We start from the raw sequence: 26,620 nt of genomic DNA, 5'->3' as shown, positions 1-26,620 counted from the left end.
TCCTCCTTGTTGTCTTTGTTTACCTTTTCTCTATCTTTCTCTTCTCTGAACCCTGTTTTTAGGACATTTTACAAATATTATAGATTATTAGGTGACGTTTGCAGAGTTTTTAAAAGTTGAAAGCGCGCAGGATTCAGCGCATGCGCAGTGTGCTTCCGTTAGGCCCTTGTGCTGGAGCGGGAATCCATACACGGTGACGAGAGAGAAACTGTCAGACTGCAGCACATCTCTCTGATTAACAAAGCCGAAAAAGCCGGGCAACATGCCTCGAGAAATCATCACCCTGCAGCTCGGACAGTGCGGGAATCAGAGTAAGATTATAAGACATTCCTAATAGTATGATGATTATTTGCTGAGAGAGTATTTGCTGTCTTTCTTTACTACATAAACAGTTAGCTTGCTAACGTTAGCTATCAACATGAATAGATTCTAATCACTCCGTAAATGAAGTATGATTATGTTCTGTTGAAGCCTATAACGGTTTCGAAAGTTTTCAAATATTGACATGAAGTTATGTTTGTATTTGTTGGTTTATTTATCGATAAATAATTAAATAATAATGTCCTTTAAATATGTCTGTAAGCAGTTAATGAAAGCAGTTCTGTAGACTGGGTGTAACGTATTTAAAACAGATCTGAGCCTTGCTTTGTTTCTGTTTTGTTTACAGTTAGTTTATTTATCATTTTAGCACTGTGTACCCAGCAGTATAACAGCAATAGCTTCATACTATTTTTAGTTATATTCTTAAGCATTCTGCATTGACGGTTTGAACTGTGTGTCTTTATTCTCTTTGCAGTTGGCTTTGAGTTTTGGAAGCAGTTATGTGCTGAGCATGGCATCAGTCCGGAGGGCATTGTAGAGGAGTTTGCTACTGAGGGTACTGACCGGAAAGATGTCTTCTTCTATCAGGTACATGCAAACTATAGATGGATTTGCACTGTGCCAAATACCAATCAAAAACCCAACATGTAAAAAGTTGTATATATTTGACACGATTACATAAACCACAGTTTCTTTTTTGATTCTGTTTATAATAATCTTTTCATTGTCAGAGTCATCATCATCAAGATATGTAAAACCTACACACATATCCACCGTATTTTTTACTTAAATGCGGGCCCCGGCATCTTTGAGCTCCTTTGTGTAAAACTTCCAGTGAGCCAATAAAGCTAATGATAGTCGTATTGTAAGGGACACGAGTGTGCTGTTTTGACTGGCTTGTTAATGTTTATTATGAAATCCAGAAAAGCATAATATGTGCAGTTAGGAGTTGCCATATAAGCTGCTACAAACGCAGTAAATCTCTACAAAACATTTGACTATAATTCACCAGTAAAACTTTTCATAACTGCCAGTGCCCAGTAAACATTTAATACAGTAATTGTTTAAAAACAACTTATATTATGCTAATGCAAATATGCTGATTTAACTGGTTTATTTATTCAGTGTGAATACAGTGCATAATATATACAACATAATGCTATTAGTTAATGTTCATAATAGTTCTGTGTTTGCGCATACCGAGCAACAACACAAAATTATTGAATATATCTTCATATATTATATCAGGCCACTTCTTCATTTCATCCTCACATCTGGTTATACATGGCAGGTGTAGTAAATATGTATTTACCATTACCATATCTGTTTAAACCATGTTTTATGTGTGCTCCCACTACACTGTTTTCTACCGACCGGCTTTTGAAACGTCTCGCACAACAAAGGGAAATACGTCAGATCACTTGCTTCTGCATTTGAAAATAAGGTGGATAAAGTGCCGCAAGGATGACGAATTGTAGGCTAACCCGGAAGTTAGTGGGACACTGGTTTCCTTGCAGAAAAGCCCATTAATTTTCCCATAGACTTTTGGATTATTACTTAACAAAAGTTTATAAAACACATTGGGGTGGTGTCCCAGACAGGAATTAGTTAAAGCCAGGACCTTAGTTTAATTAGGAAATATAACTAGTTTGAACAAACATGCCTTACTAAACACATTACTTGTGTGCATTTTGAGGCAAAACAAAGGGCATTGATGTATTTTAAGATATGTCAGTGCAAGTTGTTTTCAGTTTGGACAGCTCTTACTTTTATTTTAGTCTAGGACTGGTTTAATCCCTGTCTGGGAAACCACCCCTTTGTCCAACACATTAGTCTTCACAGATGAACACTACTTTTACCAGGGTCCCGCTTACTTCCGGGTTGGCCTACAAAAATGCGTCATCCCTGCGGCACTCTGTAGAAATCCCTAATGGCTATTTTGATCAGTGAGAACACATCACCAAAGCTGCTTTCCAATTCGCCTACTTCTACTATGTCCTAATAGTATGTGCTGTTTTTGTGTTGGGAGAGTTATGCACACAGTGGGACATACCAACTTGAAGCGAAAGTGATGAGTGACGACTGTTGGCTGGACGATTCTGTGATTTTTGAAGAAATTCAAACATCAGAATACAACTAATCTTTGTATACAAGCATTTATATTTTCATTATTTGTCATGTAAAGTTTACTCTGTAGTTTCACGTATTTATTCAGAGACGCATCATTTATTTAATTTGTTAATTATGTGTAGCGCAACTAAACTCCGCACTCTTGCTGTGAGTTGTGGGTAATATCAGACAATTTAGTGTCCATGGATCTACATTTCAAATTTTCACTTAAAACAATAGACCATCCTGGAACTTCATGGACACTCATTTTAACATACCATAATTTGGGATATACTAATTCTAATTTCAAATCCTATTTAGGATGGAAAGTATGAAGATTGAGAGACACAGGGCTAGACTACAAAAAGATTGAGTGGAGTTCATAAATTGACCACCAGGGGGAGCCTAATCCCTATTTTTGCAACTGTCATGAAGCCATTATTACACTGCAGTGTTTATATGGAGACCTTTTCGGTGGAAAATGGAAACAAATGAATTTGAATTAAATGGCATGGCTCTTAGTTTCATTTTTAAGATCAAAAGAGCTATCTTCTAACAGATCAGAATGAGCTATGTGACTTCAGTGAAATGTTTATTTTTAATAAAATGTATCACATTTCTTTTGTAATGATTGATTGAATGGATTATTGTCTATTAATGGTGTGGATTACTGTGTTATAAATTACTCCGTATTGTTATTGTGAGAAATTTGAAGGTTATTATAGGTAACGGACAGGGGTTTTCAAACTTTTTATTGTCAGGGACCTCCAAATATGATGAACCTTTAGCATAGGGACCCCTTTTTCTAAAATATATATCCCTTTTTTTATAAACTGTGTTAGATAAATAGTAAGCGTAGTATTATAAATACATCAAATTATTTACAAACTTAAATAATTGGCTACACATAGACTTTTCACAATTTTTTTATTTGTCTTTTTTTCTGGGGACCACTTGGAACCTTCTCGGGTTCCCTGGACCACAGTATGTAAAACTATATAAACAGTAATTTTTACTGATGTTTTCCTTTTTTTTTCTCCCCCTGCAGGCAGATGATGAACACTACATCCCTCGGGCTGTGCTCTTGGACCTGGAGCCCAGAGTCATTCACACCATCCTAAATTCCCCCTATGCCAACCTGTATAACCCAGAGAACATCTATCTGTCTGAGCATGGAGGTGGAGCTGGTAACAACTGGGCCAGCGGCTTCTCACAGGTACCCGGACTGAAGTTATTTCCCAATATGACAATTTCGGCTTTGAGATAATTTGCAGTTCACTAAATAAGTCCTGACATGTTTTCAGAGTACAGGTATTTTACATAGTTTAACAATTAAAAAGGTAATATAAAAAACTGCATGTATAAGAATATAATATAATTATACCAAAATTAGACAAATTATAGTTTCAAAAAGTTTTAAATGCATGTCACTGCATGAAATCACGTCATGTAAAATACCTGAAACTATTTGAGAACAGGATCAGTTACTTAATTCTTTGAGTCGAACACTTTGCCAACCTGTAAGATTCTGTCTCATCATTACTATATAGGTATTATATAGTAGGTATGTATGTAATAGTACTAAGTTTTAATTTGGCCATTTTTTGTTGACATTCTTAAAATTTCAAAGCTAAAATACAACAGTTCAAATGTATTGTGGCACTGCAAAGTAAAACATTCATAGTTTTGTTAAGTAAGAAATGGTTCCCATGGATTTTTAAAGCTACACTATAAAGGCGTCATTAAAATGAACATATTTTCTAAAGCATTTTCAGACGGTTATCTAAGACCTTTCCTCATTTCAGGGGGAAAAAATCCACGAGGACATCTTTGACATCATCGACAGAGAGGCAGATGGCAGTGACAGTTTGGAGGTAGGACTCTCATTAGACAGTAGACTGCATTCACTTTCTGTGCTGTTTATATGTGGAAGAACTCGACGGGGAACTCTTCACTCATAAAGACCCATAAAGTGACGGCTCACGTCAGATTTAGCTCAGGAATAAACACTGGAAAATAACAAAAGTAGCATACGGTAAACTCTGAAACTAAAGGCACACATATTATGAATGGACTGTTTTACAGTTGTGTGTCATTCATTAATGCTGTTTTTATGTCTTCTGGGAAGAAGCGTTTGGATTTTTCTGATTTAATTTTTAAACAGAATTAAACACTTTCTGATGATCTCCAGATGGTTAAGTGACGTACTGTTTGACGTCCTCTCATTTTTTCTTCCCTTTTTTCATTCGTTCCTTCTTCTACAGCGCTGGCAGAAACACTTTTAGCATGCTGACTATTACTGTGTTTAAATGCAAAGTATATATTACGAATATATATGTATAGGTTTATATAAGAAGTGCCATTTTATACCCTTTTTGGACGAATTTACAACCTGCAGATGTTTCTCCCGTTTAAAAAAACAACAGACAGGGTCCCACCCTCTTCTCTGCGTAATCCGTGTTGTATATTTTATTACCCACAATTACTGGTGTGTGCACATGTGTAACTTGCATGTTAGTGGGTGTTAGGGAGTGGTTTAGTGGATAAAGTTATCAGTCATCAAGTATGTCTGTGTAGTACATTGTGCTTAATGATCTAACGAAAAAATCTTTTATAGTGAATTCCTTTGTTATTTGGTATGCAAGCACTTGATGTATTACATGGTATTCTGCTCTAGGACCATCTAGTTATAGGGTTGGTTTGTGTGTCAGATTATACAGTAGAGAAGTGGTTCCCAACTGTTTTCCTGGATGACCCCCAACAGTACATTTCTGCTTAACTCAATGTCACTGATTCATCTCATCAGCTCGGTAGTAAAGCGTTCCAAGATTTTGAAATGCTTGTTAGATAAGAGGGACATCTAACCCACTGCAGTGAAGAGCTGTATTAGGGAACAAAGCTAAAAATAAATAAAAAATCACTTGCACTTGATGAAGAAGAATTGTTATATTTACAGTTCTTATTTTGTGTTATACAGAAAAGCAAAAGCGTAACGGTGTCAGCCACAAATAGAAGGGTGAACTATGGCATAGTTTACCCAAAAACTAAATTTCTGTCATTATTTACTCACCTCATGTTGTTACAAACCTGTATTAATTTCTTTGTTCTGCTGAACACAAAGGAAGATATTTTTAATAAAGCAGGAAAAAGAAGCACCATTGTCAGTGGTGCTAAAAATGGTTTGGTTACAAACATTGCTCAAAATATGAAGAGTTAGGTTTCAAAACGCAATAAATCCATTTTGACTAATTTGGGTAAAAATGTGTGACAAGATGAAAACCAGTATTTTCTATTACAAACTTTCACATATAATCTTAAGGTTATAATAACATAAAAAATTCAAATCCATATTTGATTTTCAAAGATTTATTATAAAAACAGAATATTTTTTCAGCAAAATGCAATAAATTCATGACAAGTTATTATTATTTTTTTCAAAATGCTATAAATCTATTGAATCAATATATAAATGTGCATTCATCTTTGCCATCATTTATTAATTTAGTTGACTAGTGGTATACACTGATTAAAAAATAAACATTAATGGCATTAATCAAAACACTTACTTGGTCATATTAATAACACTGTCATTGCTGCTGTTATACTTGGGAAGTCATCGCTGAACTTTTTTGACAGCGATCAGCTGTAAAATGTTTTGGTCATGCTCGATTTTCGTTGACTTCGAGTAAAATAATGGAAAGTTTTTCATTAGATCCCCTGGGGTCAGTGTGTTAGCATGACAGAAGCTTGATGCTGTTGTGTGAGAACAAGCAACAGGTATTTTTCCTTCAACCAAGTGCCTCTCATGTAACTTTTTTGATTTTAATGGCTTATGCTTTTTTCCCGCCATAGAAAACCACACAGGTTTATCAATGCCATCAAAATTACTATTTTGCTTTTGTTTGTTTGTTGATCACAACAGGGCTCCAAACTGCCACCAAATGTTGGCATTTTGCCACCAAAATTTGAGAGTGTGCCACTGAATTTTACATCCAGTCGCACATGTACGACCAGTAAATTTGACATTTTTTTTGTGATGTGACACTGAATTTGAAACAGCACATTCTACTTTCTGCATCTATCATCAAAGTATTTATTAGTAATACAGTGGAAATTTGTAGAAATATTATTATTTGGTTAGCATGTTGATTTACGGTGTGTGCCCCAAAATTTTTTGGTTGCGCCCCTAAAATTTTCAGTTGGGGGCCACTGTGCTCCTAGTGAAAAAAGTTAGTCTGGAGCCCTGCACAAAGTACAAAGAAGATGAGGAAAACTAGGATTCCATGTGAATTCAAAGCAAACAAAGGGGAAAAGACGGCGTATATCCGATTTTGTGTAAAATGAAGAATTTACTTTTTAATACTGACCCGATACAATACTGATTTTGGCGGTAACTCTTTTTTTTTTTTTTTTTTGCGTTTTGGAGCCAAACTCTTCATGTCTTCCTTTGTATTCAGCAAAACAAATAAATTAATACAGGTTTGTAACAACATGATGCAAAGTTTCATTTTTGGGTGAACTGTTTGTTTAAAATTGAGTGCTTAAATTTATTTAAATGAAATAATTCATATGATTTGACATGAATGCGTGAGACAAGTATTACCCCTATGGCATTTCTGATTGAACTTTGGTCTGTTTCTGACTAAAGCGCAACTAGTTGGTCTGGTCCCCTGTAGGACCCTAAAGCACCTTATATGTGATGTTACATATGCATGAACGTTTGTTAAATGTGTTCTGTTTGCCTTCTTTAGGGGTTTGTGCTGTGTCACTCCATTGCTGGAGGAACCGGATCTGGTCTGGGGTCTTATCTCCTGGAAAGACTGAACGACAGGTGCATGCTTATATCGGCACATAGATGATAAGCTGTTATATAAGAACTATATATATATATATATATATAGATCTTATCATATATAGATTAAAACTGTGATTTTTGCATTCAACACTCCTTCTGCTGGAGGGTACATCATCCACACCCTCTGTATTGTTCGTCTAGACTTGCAGCTACAGAATGAAGTGTTTGGATGGCAGTCAGTATAATTAGAGGGACATGCAGGCATATATCACCAGCTGTAATTACCTCTCTTTAGGGGTGTGTTTTAATACCATCGCTCGTGCAACCTTAAGGGCACACGCGTTACTGTCAAGTTTAAACATTCCGTCGCTCTTTTCTTCTTTAGGTATCCCAAAAAACTGGTTCAGACCTACTCCGTATTTCCTAACCAGGATGAGATGAGTGATGTCGTCGTCCAGCCTTACAACTCTCTCCTGACGCTAAAGAGACTGACCCAGAATGCAGACTGTGTGGTGAGAGAGCACACATACACGCATGCTGTCTGCTAACCTTTGCAGCTGGCCTAAAACTTTGGAAGAGCTCCACAGACGCACACACACCGGGACTTTGAATGTATTCCTATGTGAACAGAGCCCTTCTCATACACACAGCTTGCAAGGCTAACTGCACATTTCCTCAGTTACTCAATCCACCTCTCCAGACAGACCTTCTTTCTTCTTCTCATGCTTTCGTTTCCCAAACGACAGCGGATGGAGGAAAAGAGGACAGTTTTATGTGATTATCCACTTCTTTACCTCCATTTCCCCCCATTAGCAACAGCTCCGTCCTGGATTTCATTCAATAAAATTAAAAAGATTGGACACCGGTTTAATGTGGATGGAGGGCACTGTCATATCTGTCCGTCTGGAACAGAAGTGTATATTTGTCAACACTTGCTGTTTTACTTCAGCCTATTGGATAGATATTTATTCAGAATATGGATACTGTTGACTTTATGAAAGAGTTACAGGTGGTGGGATTATATTTTAGCGGCATCTATTGGTGAGATTGCAAATTGCAAGCAAAAAGCTCACCCCTCAGTTTCAAAACACATATAGTAGCAGCCACAAGAAAAAAACATGTTCCCATGATGTCTGAGACAACGTAGTGATGAAACGCACCTTGTAGAAGTTTGTCTGTTTATGGCTACTGTAGAAACATGAAGGTCACTTCCATGTAATAGAACCCGCGGTGTATGCAGATAAAAACGTCTCTTTCTACGGTAATAAAAACAATACAGTTTATTATGTAAGGTCTTTACACACCACAGATAATATTGTTATGTTAATTATACTGCATTCCTGTCAAGAGATCATTCTAAAAGTTACACAATGCACCTTTAACATTATATTTACATATCCTTAGAGAAAAACATCACCGTTTTTCAATATTTTACTAGGTTCTTACCTCAACTTTGATGAATTAATACACACCTATCTTTTTTCAATGCGTGCACTTTTAATCTTTGTACAGCGCTTTGTGAATGTGTTAGCATTTAGCCTAGCCCCATTCATTCCTATGGCTCCAAACAAAAGTTTTATTTTGTGGCACCATACTTACTCATGTAACTACTCATGTAGCAGTCTTTAAATAGCGAAAACATGGAAGTGTTTGGTGGCTTTTAAATTCATCCCTGTTTGGAGCCATAGAAATGAATGGGGCTAGGCTAAATGCTAACAAATTCACGAGGCACTGTACAAAGATTAAAAGTGCGTGTACTGGAAAAAAAGATATGTGTATTAATTAATCTAAGTTGAGGTAAGAACATAGTAAAATATTGAAAAACGGTGGTGTTTTTTTCCTTTAATAGTATATTATATTAGGCCTTACTCAACATTATGTCATTGAAAACCTGTACACTGTTGTTATCTTCTTGGAACATTACAACACTAAAGTTTTCCATTAAATAATAGTTTGTGTCAAGCTCCGTAAAGGATGTCATCACCGTCAAAACAACGCTGCTTCTTGTGTGTAGTAGCCAGATGTTTAAGAGTAAATTTGGTCTTCATTAACTCATTGAGTATTCATGTCTTCAGATATGATTGTTGTTATTTTTAGTCTCATTGCAGTTAATCAGAGCTTAAGGTATGACATTACCCCTAACATTATTCGTATCTTTAGCAAATCTTTGCAGTGGAGAATAGATTGGGCATGAGTGTAGCAAATGTTATTAGTAAGGGTTTATGAATATTGTGTTTCTTGCAGCTGTCTGCTAGTTTCATTCCTGTGTCAGGCTTATATAATAACCTTAGTGAGAGAGAGTCTGCACAAAAATATAATGGCTAATCGAGGGCAATGACTTTTTGCTTTTAATCCATCTCTTACTGAGACTTAAATAATGCTCAATTAATTCTGCATTATCTCTTATGATGCAGTAGTCTCTTTAACAGGGATATTTTCTTGCAGCATCTGGTGAAAAAGAAACACTCATTCATATACATCATATCACGTTCAGATGCACAATAAATATAAATGTGATCGCAACAAACAGTCTGTCTCTGTTCTCTCAGGTGGTGTTGGATAACACGGCTTTGAACAGGATCGCTACAGACCGGCTGCACATTCAGAACCCTACGTTCTCTCAGATCAACCAGCTGGTGAGTATTTAAATGACATCCTGTGTCTGATCCTTCTTCTGGAATCATACGGCTACCAGTAAAACTGCATAATAAATCACTGAACAATGAAAATGGAAATGCATCAATATTTTTAAAGGGGACATATTGCGAAAATCTGACTTTTCCATGTTTAAGTGCTACAATTGAGTCCCCAGTGCTTCTATCAACCTAGAAAATGTGAAAAAGATCAACCCAGTAACTTAGTTTTGGTAAACCATTCTCTGCAAGCATGTGAAAAAATATGGTCATTGAAATTTGGCTCCCCTTGTGAAGTCTGAAGGGGATATTACCGCCTCTTAATCTGCACTATCCAATCACAGCACTGCCATTAAGTACAGAGATCACCTCATTTGCATTTTAAAGGACACACAAATCTGCACATTTAAAAAAGTCTTGTGAAGGGTTTACCATTTTTTCATATTTTATTTGTTTTCACGAGGTTGCCAAACAAGTTGTTGATAAAAGTTCAAGTTTGTTTCATACATCAGACTCTTTTTGCGTAATCTGGGAATTTAAATTGTTTGTTGTGTGTAAAATAAAATACAGAGATGTGATTCGAGACACTATAATAATAATAAAAGAGTCCAAAACAAAACGGAAAACTTGTAGTATTTCAGCTTTTAGTCAATTTTCTTAAAAATTTTTTTAGATAATTTATTCACCACTATGTCCTCCAAAATGTTGATGTCTTTCTTTGTTCATTAAAAAAATTATGTTTTTTAGAGGTAAACATTCCAGTGTTTTTCTCATTTTAATGGACTTTAATTGACCCCAACACTTTTTAACAGTTTTAATGCAGTTTAAAATAGCAGTTTCAAAGGACTCTAAATGATCCCAAACGAGGCATAAGGGTCTTATGTAGCAAAACAAATGTCATTTTTGGCAGAACTTTTAAACCACAACTTCTCGTCTTCCTCCAGTCGTGTGATGTGCCAGTGCGACCTCACGTAATACGTCATCACATCAAGAGGTAACGTATGCGAAACTACGCCACAGTGTTTACAAGTGTGGAGAAAGAGGACTACGGCTGGGTATCGATTCAGGTGTTCCGGACCGATTCGATTTCGATTCACAAGCTATCGATTCGATTCTTGATTCAATTTTCGGTTCCGGCTCTCGGGTCGGTTTTATACTTGATTCTCAATTCAACTCAATGAATATAGATTAAATACAAATACTATATGAATAAAAAGCAGTTTACAAGTATTTAATAAAAAGACATTAAAAGCCACAACATTATCGTCTTGCATTTTAAGAACTGAATGAATGAATAAATGACAGGCTCGCCTCTCGCTCCTTGGTAACATCGCGCAAGGCAAAAAAGAGGGTGACATTTAGTGAAGAAGACTAGTAATTAGATTAACGTTAAATTTACGTTCAATTTTTGCAGAAATAAATATGAAAAAAAATAGATTCTGCTCTTGAGAATTGATTTTGAATCGACCACGTTTAAAAAAAAAAGATTAATCGAAAAATAAATTTTTGTTACCCAGCCCTAAAGAGGATTGTTCCGATGTTGTTATATGTGGAATTATACTAATTAATGTTTTTGTGTCAGTTCATTGTTTAAAATGGTCCGCAAATGTGCGTTTCATATATGTAACACGTGACCTTTCGATGTCATTATGCAATTACGTGAGGTCGCGCTTGCGCGTCACAGGACCGGAGGAAGACGAGAAGTTAAGGTTTAAAAGTGCATATTTTTCACAATCGTTTCGCCCGATATGACCCTTATGCCTCGTTTGAGATCTTTTAGAGTCCTTTGAAACTGCAATATTAAACTGCATTAAAACTTTTAAGTGTTGGGGTCCATTGAAGTCCATTAAAATGAGAAAAATCCTGGAATGTTTTCCTCAAAAAGCATAATTTATGACATGGTGGTGAGTAAATTATCTGGATTTTTCTTTTTAAGAAAATGGAATATCCTTTACATTTATTTGACATGCATGAATGAATGATATTTTCAATACAGAATTGTCTGTTTCTGTCAAGATGTGTCCGAATGGTAATGTCAGTACCGTATGTGGGTCTGCCATAAGTCTTTAATCTATATTAGCTGTCTGAACCTGTTCTGTAAGACTCAAGTCATAAGACCTCTGACGTCTTTTAGAACCAGACATGTGACTTTGTTTATTGCAGTCTGACGTACATAATTAAATGCTTGAGGTACTGTAGCTTATAAAGGCATTGTACCTAAAGTTGTGTCTGTACCTAGAGTGCATATTCTGCATATTGTTTTTTTTTTTTTCACTTGATGTCCAAACACCATCATGTGCACTGAATAAGAAAAGATTGTAAGCGTAAATGACAGTGTGATGTCACTCACTGACACTGATTCTAGATATTTTAAAGCATTTATACACAAAATCCAAATTGACACTTCAGTCTGTTAAATTGAAATTAAAGGGCCGCATTCATTTGGCCTGAGGCATCCAAGCCAAAGCAAGTCTGTGTCTTATAAAGCCCATCCCTACAGCAAAGAGGAAGTTGTCTGGTGTGGTTCATTTTGGGACAGTATCACTGGGACAGTCACTTCTCATATATTAATCAGGGTTAGGCAGTGGCAGTTCTCCTCTGATAAGCCATGCATTCTGCTAACGAAAAACAGACTCTGCTTTGACCTTGCAAACACTAGCGTAATAAAATTACAACGATGAAAATGTTAGCAGGAGAGTGCTGCTTGTGTAGCTTAAACTCCAAGTATCGAAATATCTTAGCACAGCTAATCGGTTATACATTAAAAGGATGAAATAAATGGGCAGTTGTTTGTTCAGAAAGTTTTCACATTCTCGCACTAAAATAATAAATAACCATTGACACTTCCGTCATTAGCCGCGTGCTGCGTTTTCTACACCTCTTTTTAAAGGCACAGTGTGTAGATTTTAGTGGGGAGATTGTGAATTGCAACCAACGGCTCAGTCCACAGCTCACCACTCACTTTCGAAACGCATGGAGAAGCAACGGAAGCCGCCACAGGAAAAAAATGAGACAATGTCGTAGCAACGAAACGTGCTTTGTATAGCAGTTTGTCCATTTAGGGCTACTGTAGAAACATGGTGGTGCAAAACGGCGACTTTTATGTAAGGTGACCCGCGGTGCGTTGTGGCTGTGAAATCTCACCGGGTGATCACTAGGATAGGCTTTTCATCCTAGTCCTAACCCTAAACCCAACATTTCACAGGGTTTAAACGTAGCTGTATCCGATCTTGCCAGAACTGGTGTTTTTTATGCTAATCCTTTCCACAAACCTAACCCTAAACCCAACGTCTCGTGAGATTTTGTCCATATGGTGAACTTTAACATAAACGGTCCATTTACATGAAGTGTGACTAGAATGCTAATGAAAACCAGTTTCACCACTCCAGGCTGTTGTGCTGCTTAAATATACATACATCAGAGGATCCAACTGTACAGTTAGCACGCAAGTCTTATGAAATCCACTTTCTCAGTTCAGTGCACTTACTAAGTTTTGTTCTTTAATCTCTTCCAACAGGTGTCCACTATAATGTCAGCGAGCACAACGACCCTCCGTTACCCCGGGTACATGAACAATGACCTTATTGGTCTGATTGCATCACTTATTCCCACTCCCCGCCTCCACTTCCTCATGACTGGATACACACCACTGACCACCGATCAGTCGGTAAGTTGAGCACATCCAGCATTTGCATGAAGATCATTTGGAAAAATGTAAATCAACTTGAGACAAACCAGTGACAAACTTTTCAAGAGCAGCATGTTGTTAATTTCACACACTTACTTGATATTGGCTCTTTTGTTAGGTGGCTAGTGTGAGAAAAACTACAGTTCTGGATGTGATGAGGAGGCTGCTACAGCCCAAGAACGTCATGGTGTCCACAGGCCGAGACCGCCAGACCAATCACTGCTACATTGCTATTCTCAACATCATCCAGGGAGAGGTGGACCCTACGCAGGTGTGTGTTTTAGAGGGAAAAAGGCATTTGAATGGAGTCACATGTACTAAGATTCATGCGCAATGTTTTCTGTCAGGTTCATAAAAGCTTGCAGAGGATCAGAGAGAGAAAGTTGGCTAGTTTTATCCCATGGGGTCCGGCTAGCATCCAAGTAGCACTGTCACGCCGATCTCCCTACTTGCCTTCAGCCCATCGGGTCAGTGGTCTTATGATGGCCAATCACACCAGTATCTCCTCGGTAAGTCCCATATTTGTACCATAAATGTGTCATAGTTTGGAGATATAAGTAGACGTTAGACTTTCTAATCTTTCTTCCTTGCTCCAGTTGTTTGAGCGTACCTGTCGTCAGTACGATAAGCTGAGAAAGAGAGAAGCTTTCCTCGAACAATTCAGGAAGGAGGACATATTCAAGGAGAATTTTGATGAGCTGGATAACTCTCGCGAGGTGGTCCAGCAGCTTGTAGACGAGTACAGTGCCGCCACACGTCCTGACTACATTTCCTGGGGCACACAAGAGCAATGAAAACACCCTAAAGCTCTTGATCCAACAGATTTAACAAGGCCGTAAACTGATCCTGTCATTCTACTAGCAAACTGCAGTATTGATGTGGTAAATGCACCTCTCAACCAGATAATCATGTTTATAAGCCCATCATCACCATCGCTGTACTGTTACTCCAGAGCTATGTGTGTGTAAGAACTTTTTACATATGTATATACTTGTAATTTTCATCTGTTAACTGGCCTATTGATTAGTTCTTCATAACCCGGTGCCTCTTTTTCACTCTTTGTCTGTCCTTTATTTCTTGTTTATTTTTCTTGGTCAGTCAGTTTAATGCTCTCAAGTCTATTTTTGTTATGCACTCTTCTGCACATCAATGTCAAGGTGATGCACAGTGGCCTGCTCACAAGCCTTCATGACCACACACATTTTGGGTAGATAAGACTGGGTGGTCTTTGATGAATGTAACTGTAGGAGGGAGCGTGAAAGATTAAGCTTCTTTGGAATACAAGACTAAAAGTAGCTTATGAGTACACAGTCTTACTCCCTCGTATTCACGCATGCATGCTTTTAAACAAAAAGCACTTGCTTTCAGGGCATAGACAATGATTGTGGGTGAATAATTTTTTTTTTCTTTTTTGAAACCACTTCTTGCAGATTACACTAGAAGATTATCTTGAGTGCATCAACAATGTCAAGTGGTATACTTAAAGACATGCTCAAATCAGTGATGTTACCTCAAAGTATGGCGAACTCAATCATTCACATACTGTAACAACTCAAATGCCTTGTGTTTCCAAGATATATATATATATATACACACACACACACACACACACACACACACACACACACACACACACACACACACACACACACACATACTAGTGCTCGATTTTCCTACATACTGGGAAAATCTTGTACCTTCTGTGTTGACCTCTCATGCTAAATTTCTTGCTCTACCATGTGTTCTTGTTGTAGTTATTATTATATTGTGTACATAGTTTGCAGTCAGACCTGATGAAGTATAAAGTTCACGAGATTTAATAAATGTTTTTCTACAAGGAACATTTCCATGGTTTTTGGTTTTATCCATGTGTTAAAATGCTTATTACTCATTACAGTAAATTTTTTACGTTTACGTGAGAGTCTACGTACAGTGCACGTGGCGCAATTTGGGTCATCAGCACCGCCGGATCTTTGAAATCCTCCGCTGTACGCATCACGCCCCATTCAGATCACCAGTGACTAGCACTTCATTGATTTCAATAGAAGCTTGGTGACCAGATGGGGCTATCTCGTCGCGAGACATTCAAAAAAAGTGTAACTTTATGCAAATGATGAGTGACTTTTTGGAGCAACTACCAATGAGAGCGAAGCAGTGAAGTTCATGTCATCCATCTCTCGTCAGTTACTGGAGTGGACGTAACTCATTAGTTTTTGAAAACCAGATTTAGGGGTCGATCACACCAAAAGCGTTTATGGCAGTTGCAGGTGCTTTTTTGAATGATATTTTATGGGCAGGGAGCGTTTGCGCGCTGTTTATGGGCGCCTTGCGGTTTTTGCTTCCAGCCGCAGCAAGCGCTTTTGAAGGATCACTGAGAGCGGAGAAGTGCCCGACGTCATCCGCTTCTTTCCATTGTCCAATCGAAATGAGGGGAGAGGCGGGCCTTACGTTGTGGTGGAAGAACCGGACTCCACTCGCTCACTCTCTCCTGCGTGTTTGTGCACCTCTTATCCTCAAACAAGGTCAGAGCAAGCGCATTCTTTTTAAAGTTTCTGCTAATGTGACCGTTAACAGCAAAAGAGCGCTCACGCTTCAATATTTGATTGACAACACAGCTGACTCGGTGGTTGCTTAGTAATATAAAAAGCCGCCTCGCACTGCTCTTTTTAAAAAAAGGCAGTGCGTCGTGCCTTGCATTTCCTAGCGTTTAAAGCGCTTTTGGTGTGATTAGCCCCTTAGAAACGCCTCCTAACAACCTCTTTGAAAGAGACGAGCGACACGCAGTGACAAAGTCCTTGTAATGTGAATGTGGCTTTATTCATTTCAATGGAAGCTTGGCGATTTCTAGCAACACGAGCGAAAGTGACAGTTGGCAACCATATGGGCATGTTCATTGAGGCAAAAAAGTGGACGGTACTCATTTGTTTATGACAACCAGATTTAGAAACGCCTCATTGAAAGAGACTGGTGGTGATACATAGCGAGGAAGTCGCTGTTGGTCTGAATGGGGCGTAAGTAAAGCGTAGCCACGCATATAGTATGTCGCAATGCACATGCATCAAAATCAAAAGTTAGCGCAATGAATCAGAATCTCTATAAAGTGCCTTTTGCTGTCCCCATAAGAATCACTCTGTCCTCATGAATATAATCAAAAATAATGAAATTCTGAGTTTAATTATAAATGGCCAAACATTTAAGTTCAATGGTAAGTCTCTTGAAATATGTTTTTCCCATTTTATAATATTTTCTTTGATGGGATGTATGCGATTTTGGCATGTCCCAGACACTGCTCATCTAACTTTAGTGAATGTAAAAAGTGAATAAATTAGATAAAATTCAAAACCTTTATGATTTTTTCTTATTGTCCTCAACAAGTTATTTAATAAAACAAGTCAATTTTTTATTTATATAAAATTTTCATAATAATATGAAGCATTTTGCACGTGTCCCTGAAATTGCTCACCACCCTGTCATTTTGAGGTAAACGCCCCTTTAAGAAACCAACTGATGTAGTAAGTGACATCCAGTCCCCCATTTGGTATTTCTTCATAGGAGGTTAAAACATATAATGCACACACAAAAAGTATCTACACTTATTTTTCCTTATTTTCATCATATTGGGTTTGTAGTTGCATGTTTTCAAGCCAAGTCCACCCTTTCATTATGAAATATTAATTAGCAGAAAATCAAAATATGTATTTTAAACAGTGCACAGTCAGCTTCAACAGTGAATCACTTAGCCAACTCCAGCTACATCATGTGTTCATTAAATGCTAAAAAATTTCATGAAAATTTACATTGAATTTTCATGAGAGGGTGGACATATTTTATAGGTTTATTTGTATGGTGTCTGCTTGCAGTTAATTAATAAAAAGTGCTGGAGCTTGACCAATATGCATTTATAACCGCCTACTGTCTTCTTAATACAAAACATGAAGTTAAATAGAAAATCTCTGATGCATTAAACTGTGCGGGTACTCTCGCACATGTGTAAAAAACAGACTAGGGCTTTAAAACACACATAACCAACTCTGAATTGAAAGTCTTTAATTCACAACCTTTACTTCAATACAAAAAAACTGACGCCCAAGTGGTGGTGTAAGGGTGCTGCTTTTTATTACATACAGTATTCATCATTTTGCATTATTGCACATTTAAGTTAGCTGTACAAACAATAGTGCAATCGATTATTACACATGTAACATAAAGAGAAAGGTACCATGCTGCGTAAAACAAACCGTCTATTGCATCAGAGGTTGTCATTCGAGTTTTCATACACGCATGACAGTGGGCGGAGCTGCCTGCAGCTGCAGAGTGACATGGGAAGAATAATAACGTAAGCACTGTCAGTTTAACAGTGGAGCAGAAGACACTTCAATGACGTAAAAGATAAAGAAAACAAGTTGCGATTGCCCTCCTTTTTTTTAAACTTCAAGTAGTTGGTAACCTTTTTCAGATTAGTTTTCAATAGCAAAGATAGTGCACACCAAAAAGTATACAGAAAACAATGAGCCAGATGAAGTTGTAGATTGTACAGGCTTTGTGTTTTACAGGCACTGGTGGCTGCTACGAAGGCAACTTTAAGGGATACTAATAATGGGCTTATGCTCAGAATAAGTGGGCAGGATTTATTGCTTCAGTTTGGCAGTCATTCAAGGGGAACAATAAAAACCTCCAACTTCTCGATACAGTATTTGGTCCATGTGACTTTAATTTGGGCGTACGACTTCATTTTTGGTTTAATTAATGACACAAATAAATCGAAATAATGCTACTACAACACACATAAAATACGATCATCTGCTGATGCTTGTAGACCTTATGCCATAGGGGAAAGCAAGCTCAACAAATAACACAAAAGCATATTAACATTGCCGCCATAATTTAACTATGACATCATCAGCCGTTCGTAATTTTCAACGCACTAAAATACAAATACAGGTCTTTATGAAAGATATATAAAACAAAAGTTAAAAAGCACAATAAAAAAACATCCACACACAGACAGCCATAAATAAAAGTAGCAGAAAATAAAACACACAATGGGACAATATGCGCTCTCAGCAGATAAAGGACAATGTACTTGAGTTGTTAGTCATAAAGCTAACATAAGCAAGACGTACGGCTTCATAAAGCACAACAAAGGCTAAAAGCCAGGCTCTTATGGAAATGTACTTAAAGGGATAGTTCGGCCAAAAATGATATTAAACCCATGATTTACTCACCCCCAAGCTGTCCGAGTTGCATATGTCCATCGTTTTTCAGACAAACACTTTTTCGGATATTTTAGAAAATGTTTTAGATCTTTCAGTTGATTAAATGTAATGTTACGGGGTCCACATCCTTCAAGTCCAAAAAAGTGTGTCCATCCTTCACAAATGAAATCCAAACGGCTCCAGGATGATAAACAAAGGTCTTCTGAGGGTAATCCGTGCGGGTGTTGTTGTAGAAATATCCATATTTAAAACGTTATTAACGTAAATAACTACCTTCCGGTAGCGCCACCATCTTAGTCGCGTCCGCATTCAGGATGAGAGCTTACGCAGCCTACAGAGGCTACTCTGCTGCTGTTCTGTGCCCCCGCCCTCCGAATTTGTCATACGTCACTAAGAAAAGTGCGTACACTACGCTAATACTCTCTCCTGAATACAGAGGAGTCTAAGATGGCGGCGCTACCGGAAGGTATTTATTTTCGTTAATAAAGTTTTAAATATGGATATTTCTACAACAACACAGCGCGGATTACCCTCAGAAGACCTTTGTTTATCATCCTGGAGCCGTTTGGATTTAATTTGTGAAGGATGGACACACTTTTTTGGACTTGAAGGTCGTGGACCCCGTAACATTACATTTAATCAACAGAAAGATCTAAAACATTTTCTAAAATATCCGAAAATGTGTTTGTCTGAAAAACGATGGACATATGCAACTCGGACAGCTTGGGGGTGAGTAAATCATGGGCTTAATATCATTTTTGGCCAAACTATCCCTTTAAGGGATGATAATTAATATTGCATAACAATAGTGTTACATTATCTTCAGTGTTTTATAGTTACAGGTCCAGGACGCACTGACAAAACCCAAATTTGCAAATGTGTTATTAACCAGAATGCAACGGGATATCTAAATGAGTTTGTTTTATCCTTTAGTAAGGCTTTACAGTGTAAAGTTACTGTAAGCTAACAGCTCAGTCAAGCAGCACCAGGCTCAACAGGTTTCACAAATACACTCATCATACAGACAAGCTAAAGATCCTTTGGTTTCAATTCTACAGCTTAAAGAGTTCAAATCTATCTTTCACACGCACACATACACCACCGTCGCTTTATTAAAGAAAGTCTGTCTGTACAACGAAAAAGTGACTTGCTTTCATTTCAAGCTCATTTGTGAGGTGATGAATGAGATTAACAGCAAGACAATAAAAGCTGGATGAGCGTGCGTGCGTGTGCAGTTTAACTGTCATGGCAGCTTCCTTTAAGATGCTGACTTAAAACGTTTAACCTGCGAGTTATCTCTGACATCTTGCATTCTGGATGTGGCGTTTAAAGCCTGTCCCAGGTGGCCACCAACGAACCCTGTCTCCTCAAGACTGAGCTTATAAACTTGCTCTCCTGTTTGTGGTTATTTGGTTTCCCGTCCAGTCCTTCTCCCAAGAAGTCGCATCTTCTTTTTGTATTCTGAGCTGAATATCTACAGTCTCGTAAGAGTTCGTCTACTGTCCAAAGCTCCTCGGGAGGGAATCGGCCAGGACTGCGTATGCATACGTGTGTACATCAGTCAAGAGTTGAGTGCATATGTGTGCGAATCATTCTCTCCTCACACCGGGTGAGAGGGTAGCTCAAGTAGGGAGGGGTGGAGCTTAGGGTTGGTGATGTAGTCATCCTTGCCTAGCTGGCGACGGGTGGCACTGAAGTAAGCATTCATCAGCTGCATGATCTCAGTCAACTGTGAGAGAGAAAGAGATGACATTAGTAACTTTCCACTGGGAAATTTTCGCCACATGCAGATTGTCATTGCTAAGCAATTCATGCATTTCCCTCAGGCATTACTTTATTGCCAATGAACTCTACAGAGGTAGAGATGTCAAAAGTATAGGTGCTTAAACAATAATATATAGACAAACACAATGTGGATAAGCTCACAACACATACATAATTCTAGTTTCTTGTGTCTTTTTTTGAAAACACCCATTAAGCATTCACAGTGCTGGTAAGCAAACCCTTGGATTTAACAGCTTGTTGAACCTCCGTTGGCAGCAATTCATTCAAGCAAGCGCTTTCAGCAATTATGAATCAGATCTGCACATCGTTTAGAAGGAATTTTTGCCCATTCCCCTTTCCAGTTTCAACTCAAACACATTTGTCGGATGTCTGGTGTGAACCGGTTTCTTGAGGTCATTCAACAGGGTAAGGTCTGGGTTTTGACTGGGCCACTCCAAATGGTGCTTTTTTTCTCTGAAGTCAGTCTGTGGTGGATTTACTTCGATGCTTAAGGTCATTGTCTTGCTGCTTCAACCAACTTCTACTGAGCTCCAACGGGCGGACAGCCACCCTGACATTATCCTGTGGGATATTTTGTTAAACTTGGAAATTCATTTTTCCCTGGATGATGGCAAGTGGTCCAAGCCTTAAGGCAGCAAAGCATGTCCAAATCATGATGTTCCCTCCATCATACTTCCCTTTTGGGATGATGTTTTGGTGTTGGTAAGCTGTGCCATTTTTGCACCACAGTATTTTCCCTGAACAATTCAACTTTTGTTTCATCAGTCCATAAAATATTTTCCTAGTAGTACTCTTTTGCAAACTTAAGGCTCACAGAAATGTTTTCCGGGAGAGCAGTGGCTTCCTTCGTGGTGTTCTGCCATAGGCCAGAGATGTGTGCCAGTTCAAATGATTTATTCAAGCCTTTAGCTGTTACTCGTGGGTTCTTGACTTCTTTGAGTTTTCTACATTGTGCCTTAGGAGTCATCTTGGCTTGGGCGCCTACTTCTAGGAAGGGTAGCTACAGTATGAAACGGTCTCCATTTATAGACAATTTGTCGACTAAACATTTTGAGATTGTTGAGAGTCTATGGGTTAACTTACATTTAGCTCCAGCACTGTGAAAGTTTAATGGGTGTTTTTGAAAAAAAAAAAAGAAACTAGAATTATTTGTGTGTTGTCAGCTTATCCTGATTGTATTTGTTTATTGTTGTGACCTAGATCACATTATATGGCAAATCACAGTAGAAAACCAGTTTATTCCTAGGGGTTCACATACTTTATCTTGCCACTGTTTTTTCACAATTTTTTTTATGTTTTTACTGTATTTGTCTTATTTGTTAATGACATTGTTTAGCACTTTGGTCAACCATGGTTGTTTTTAAACGTGCTATATAAATAAACTGAACTGAAATTGAATTGAACTGTATATAATACTGGGGTTTAAAAAGAAAGGTTAAAAAACTAGTCTAAAGTATTAGCGTTTCTTCTTTAACCCCAATTAAAGGACACTCTTTATCCTGGGTTATGCAGCGTTACATTAGTATACAATGCAGCGTGATGTTTGAATTCCCAAAACTTAAAACCTGTTTATGAAATCTGGGTTAAAGTCTCAATCTATTAGATAATGAGCATTAAACTTTCATTTCAGAACTGTACAACTTGAAAGCATCATTAAGTTATGTGTTTTACTACTCTATTTAAGTCAAATAATCATGGCAAGTTTTAGATATTGAACTCATGTTTGTAAGTTTCCAAAAGGGAAACTTGTGGGTTGAAACAAAGCACATTACCAAGTTTTTTACTCACATTTTTAAGGCAGCTTAAATTAGCTTTTGTTTCTATGTTTAACCAGCTTGAAATGTTTGACAGTGAGTCAATGATTTTACATTTATTTTAATCATTGACATGACCTTACTCCGTTAATATTAAAGGATTAGTCAATTTTCTTAAAAAAAAATCCAGATAATTTACTCACCACCATGTCATCCAAAATGTTAATGTCTTTCTTTGTTCAGTCGAGAAGAAATTATGTTTTTTGGGGAAAACATTCCAGGATATTTCTCATTTTAATGGACCCCAACACTTATTAGTTTTAATGCAGTTTCAACGGACTCTAAACGATTCCAAACGAGGCATAAGCATCTTATCTAGCAAAACGATCGTCATATTAGGGAAGAAAAATAAATAATATGCACTTTTAGGGCGTTTTCACATTAGCACTTTTGGTGCGCACCCGGGTTCGATTGACATCAGAGTTCGGTACATTTGGATGATGTGAACGCTGTCTTCCGAACTCGGGTGCGCACCCGCGAAACGTTCTCGAGTCCGCTTAAAAATGGGTGGTCTGGGGTCCGGTTCATGTGAACTCCAGATCGGTTCGCTGCTAATGTGAGCGCAATCGCACCAAATCCAGGGTTTCCGCGGGGTTGTAAAAAGTAGTAAAAGGTAGTAAATTAAATGATGCCAAATTAAGGCCAGTAAAAAGTAGTAAAAAGTAGTAAGCGTCATCTGACGAGGTAGTACATTTTCGATTGCCTTTTGTAATGTTATGATGCCTGGAAATTAGTTCAAATCACCTGCATATCTGGGCAAATAATCAAAGATCTTTCATCTCTGGGATGTGATCAAAGCCTGAAGTGGAGCCAAATCACGTTCCTCTCTCCGCTGTAAGCGTTCTGTAATCACTACGGACCGGATCCACTCCGGGTTTTCTGACTGTATCACGTTAAGCTGAGGTAAAACTTTTTCAGCTAGCATGGTCAAACTTATAATGCAGGAAGGCTCCGATGTTTTGAAGATCGATAAAGGTGTAAAAGACGATTGACTTGGCTTAGCGAAATAATGAAGATTGGCAAGCCTTTCAGTTCGTGGGATAAGAAAACCAAACAGGTAATTGCGTGTCTTTGCACAGTATGACTAACGTAAGGGGTCCTGTATTTTGGGGGTAAATGATTTCTCACGTTACTGATCATCCGCGGCACGCTTTTACATGCTATGCTGATATAGCCAGTGTCTGGTACAACGGGTTTGTTTAACTCGTGGGTAAACATCATGTGGATCCACAAGAACCAAGAGGCAGATGACATCCAAATCCTTTGAGAGCGATTGACGAGGAATCATAAGAGGAGACTGCTTCCGAAATGCTCTCGCGGGACTTTGATGTCATCCACCTGTCGGTTCTTGCAGTTGCATTTGCGTGTGGTCACAAAAACGTAACATTTGTACATATATTTAAGCACAGCAGTTTAAAAACAGGTGATTTTAAGCCATTCAAACACAAACAACAGTGCGTCCGCAGTTTCTGTGTCAGAGGAGCAGGCTAGGCGCGCATTCGTTTCTCATTGAGCTTGTGTTGTACGTATTTTTGCCGCTTTATTGGCCTTAAATAACACATATGCCTCAAAAATCCCGTCTTTACAAATATCCTCATATAAACACGACCATTTAGGTCTTAGGAGAAAGTAAACAGCAGAAACATTGCGCATAAACTAGCAGATCAGCGCTGCCTCTATTGTAACATAATATTTTGTTGAGAAATGTACAGTCATTCAATTAACAACATTCACTATGGTTACAGACATCCTGTGCGAATTCTACACGAGTTTGACTCGAGTTACTCGTTCAGGGTTTATATTCATACATAACGTTACTGTATTAGAGCTGTGACTGTAAACTGTTGTGTGAACAGAACAGACCCTGGATTATTTGTTTATGTTTACTGAATAATATGATATTAAAAAGTTGTATTTGTTCACATTAGTAAATGCATTATATAACAAACAAACAATGAAAAATATATTGCAAGTATATAAGCATTAATTAATTCTTGTTTATGTCATTACAGTAATTGACGGTGGTTCATGGTGCATTCACTAATGTTAACAGTTTCAACTTTGATTAAAAAATTATTAGTAAATGCTAAAATAAATACATTTACAATTAATAAATAATTAATAAAACAATCATTAAAGGTGGTGATATTCATGTTTTCTTTTTATATAGTGAGTTATTTAGCTGTTTCGCCTTAATCTGAAATGCCCTGCAAACTACAGCTACCTATATGCCACATGAGACTTCAATGTAGAATTTATGGCAAAAAAAATCTCCCCTTAAAATGCTATTGGTCTCGCCTACATAAAGTGTTAGGTAAAGGAATATGACTTGGCCTGAAAAATATTTCAGTCAGAATAATTTTTTCACTTTAATTCTTTTTTTGTATGTTATATATGTCAAAATCTGTGTAAATAATAGAAAGGTCGCTGATTAACACTTGCAATTCAGTGTCGTGATGGTTTTAAAAAATATTCTGAAGGTAGTAAAAAAGGTAGTAAAAAGTAGTAAATTTAACTTAAGGATTTCTGTATAAACCCTGAAATCGCGGAAGTGAACCACTGTTAATTACGTATTATATGGAATGTCCCACCAAAACAGACGTGTGTGTTTGTGTGCGTGCACTAACCTTGACAACAAAATGCATAGAATGCTTGCTTGACTTTTGTTCTTATTTTTTTAAACGTTTGGTTTTGTTTTCAAAGAAATAATACAGAAACGCACTTGCGTCTATCTGGCCCAAACATACTAAAGTCGTTTCGATGACAACGGTCTGTCCGCCGACGTCAATTTTTGCGGAGGCATTCAGAAATCATCTCTCTGCTTGGAGTTCGTTGTCGTCTTCTCGTTTACAGCGGTTGCCAAGAAACATGAGAACGCGCCGGCTGCAGCTTGATGATGCAAGCGTACCGCGGTTCGGATGCAAAAATAATATGTGAACACAGTCCATGGGGGGCATGGGGAGGGGGGAGCAATCGAACTCGGGTTCGGACCAGGCAATCGCACCAAATGTGAAACCGTCCTTAAACCACAACTTCTCGTCTTACTCCGGCTGTGTGACTCGCCAGCCCAACCTCACGTAATTGGGTAATGCCGTGGAAAGGTCACGTGTTACATATATGAAACACATATATGAAGTCCTTTGAAACTGCAATCAAAACTGCATTAAGCCTGTTAAGTGTTGGGGTCCATTAAAGTCCATAAAAATTAGAAAAATCCTGGAATGTTTTCCTCAAAAAACATAATTTCTTCTCGACTGAACAAAGAAAGACATCAACATTTTGGATGACATGGTGGTGAGTAAATTATCTGAATTTTCTTTAAAAAAAATTGACTTATCCTTTTAATATATCAAGGTCATATTTTCACATTATGTAGGATGATTTTATATAGAAAACAGGAAACCACATTGAGACTCCCATACGAAAATGAATCATTGTTTTATTATAGTAAAAGTCTAGCATCTGTGTTTTTTGGCCTATTTATTACCATTTGTAAAAAAAGTGGTATAAATACAGTAAACATGTCTTTTAGATTATTTGTAGTAAAATCATGCTTAAAGCGATAGTTCGGCCAAAAATGATATTAAACCCATGATTTACTCACCCCCAAGCTGTCCGAGTTGCATATGTCCATCGTTTTTCAGACAAACACATTTTCGGATATTTTAGATAATGTTTTAGATCTTTCAGTTGATTAAATGTAATGTTACGGGGTCCACGAGCTTCAAGTCCAAAAAAAAGTGCGTCCATCCTTCACAAATTAAATCCAAACGGCTCCAGGATGATAAACAAAGGTCTTCTGACGGTAATCTGCGCGGTGTTGTTGTAGTAAAATCCATATTTAAAACTTTATTAACGAAAATAACTACCTTCCGGTAGTGCCGCCATCTTAGTCGCGTCCGCATTCAGGATGAGAGCTTACGCAGCCTACGGAGGCTACTCTGCTGCTGCTCTGTGCCCCCGCCCTCCGAATTTGTCATACGTCTCTAAGAAAAGTGCGTACACTACGCTAATACTCTCTCCTGAATACAGAGGAGTCTAAGATGGCAGCGCTACCGGAAGGTAGTTATTTACGTTAATAAAGTTTTAAATATGGATATTTCTACAACACCGCGCGGATTACCCTCAGAAGACCTTTGTTTATCATCCTGGAGCCGTTTGGATTTAGTTTGTGAAGGATGAACGCACTTTTTTTTAACTTGAAGGTCGTGGACCCCGTAACATTACATTTAATCAACAGAAAGATATAAAATATTTTC

At 37.8% G+C, this 26,620-nt stretch overlaps 2 protein-coding genes across 2 annotated transcripts in view; one reads left to right on the top strand and one right to left on the bottom strand.

The window, feature by feature from the left end:
- Positions 1 to 62: 62 nt before the first annotated feature.
- On the top strand, positions 63 to 18,716 carry tubg1 (tubulin, gamma 1). The gene is made up of 11 exons (XM_065255526.2): positions 63 to 311; positions 797 to 909; positions 3,479 to 3,646; positions 4,236 to 4,304; positions 7,182 to 7,261; positions 7,611 to 7,737; positions 9,775 to 9,861; positions 13,376 to 13,525; positions 13,665 to 13,817; positions 13,894 to 14,055; positions 14,143 to 18,716. The coding sequence occupies exons 1-11, from the start codon at positions 263 to 265 to the stop codon at positions 14,338 to 14,340; spliced, it is 1,356 nt and encodes a 451-aa protein (XP_065111598.1). The 5' UTR covers positions 63 to 262; the 3' UTR covers positions 14,341 to 18,716.
- Positions 18,717 to 19,456: 740 nt separating this feature from the next.
- Positions 19,457 to 26,620, bottom strand: part of plekhh3 (pleckstrin homology, MyTH4 and FERM domain containing H3) — a 54,926-nt gene continuing 47,762 nt past the window's right edge. The window contains exon 13 of the mRNA XM_065271534.2: positions 19,457 to 20,491. Within this exon, the coding sequence (XP_065127606.1) occupies positions 20,363 to 20,491 (129 nt within the window). The 3' untranslated portion in view covers positions 19,457 to 20,362. The remainder of the gene's footprint in view (positions 20,492 to 26,620) is intronic.

This window comes from Paramisgurnus dabryanus, chromosome 3 (assembly GCF_030506205.2).
Source record: "Paramisgurnus dabryanus chromosome 3, PD_genome_1.1, whole genome shotgun sequence".
Taxonomy (NCBI): domain Eukaryota; kingdom Metazoa; phylum Chordata; class Actinopteri; order Cypriniformes; family Cobitidae; genus Paramisgurnus; species Paramisgurnus dabryanus.
Note: the sequence above shows the minus strand (reverse complement) of the source record. Positions and strands in the feature narration are given on the sequence as shown.

Excerpts from the sequence above, each read along its gene's own strand:
- tubg1 (XM_065255526.2), top strand. The coding sequence starts at position 263 with ATGCCTCGAGAAATCATCACCCTGCAGCTCGGACAGTGCGGGAATCAG. Across the intron at positions 312-796 it reads CGGACAGTGCGGGAATCAGA|TTGGCTTTGAGTTTTGGAAG; the intron begins GTAAGATTATAA and ends TTCTCTTTGCAG. Across the intron at positions 3,647-4,235 it reads GGGCCAGCGGCTTCTCACAG|GGGGAAAAAATCCACGAGGA; the intron begins GTACCCGGACTG and ends TCCTCATTTCAG.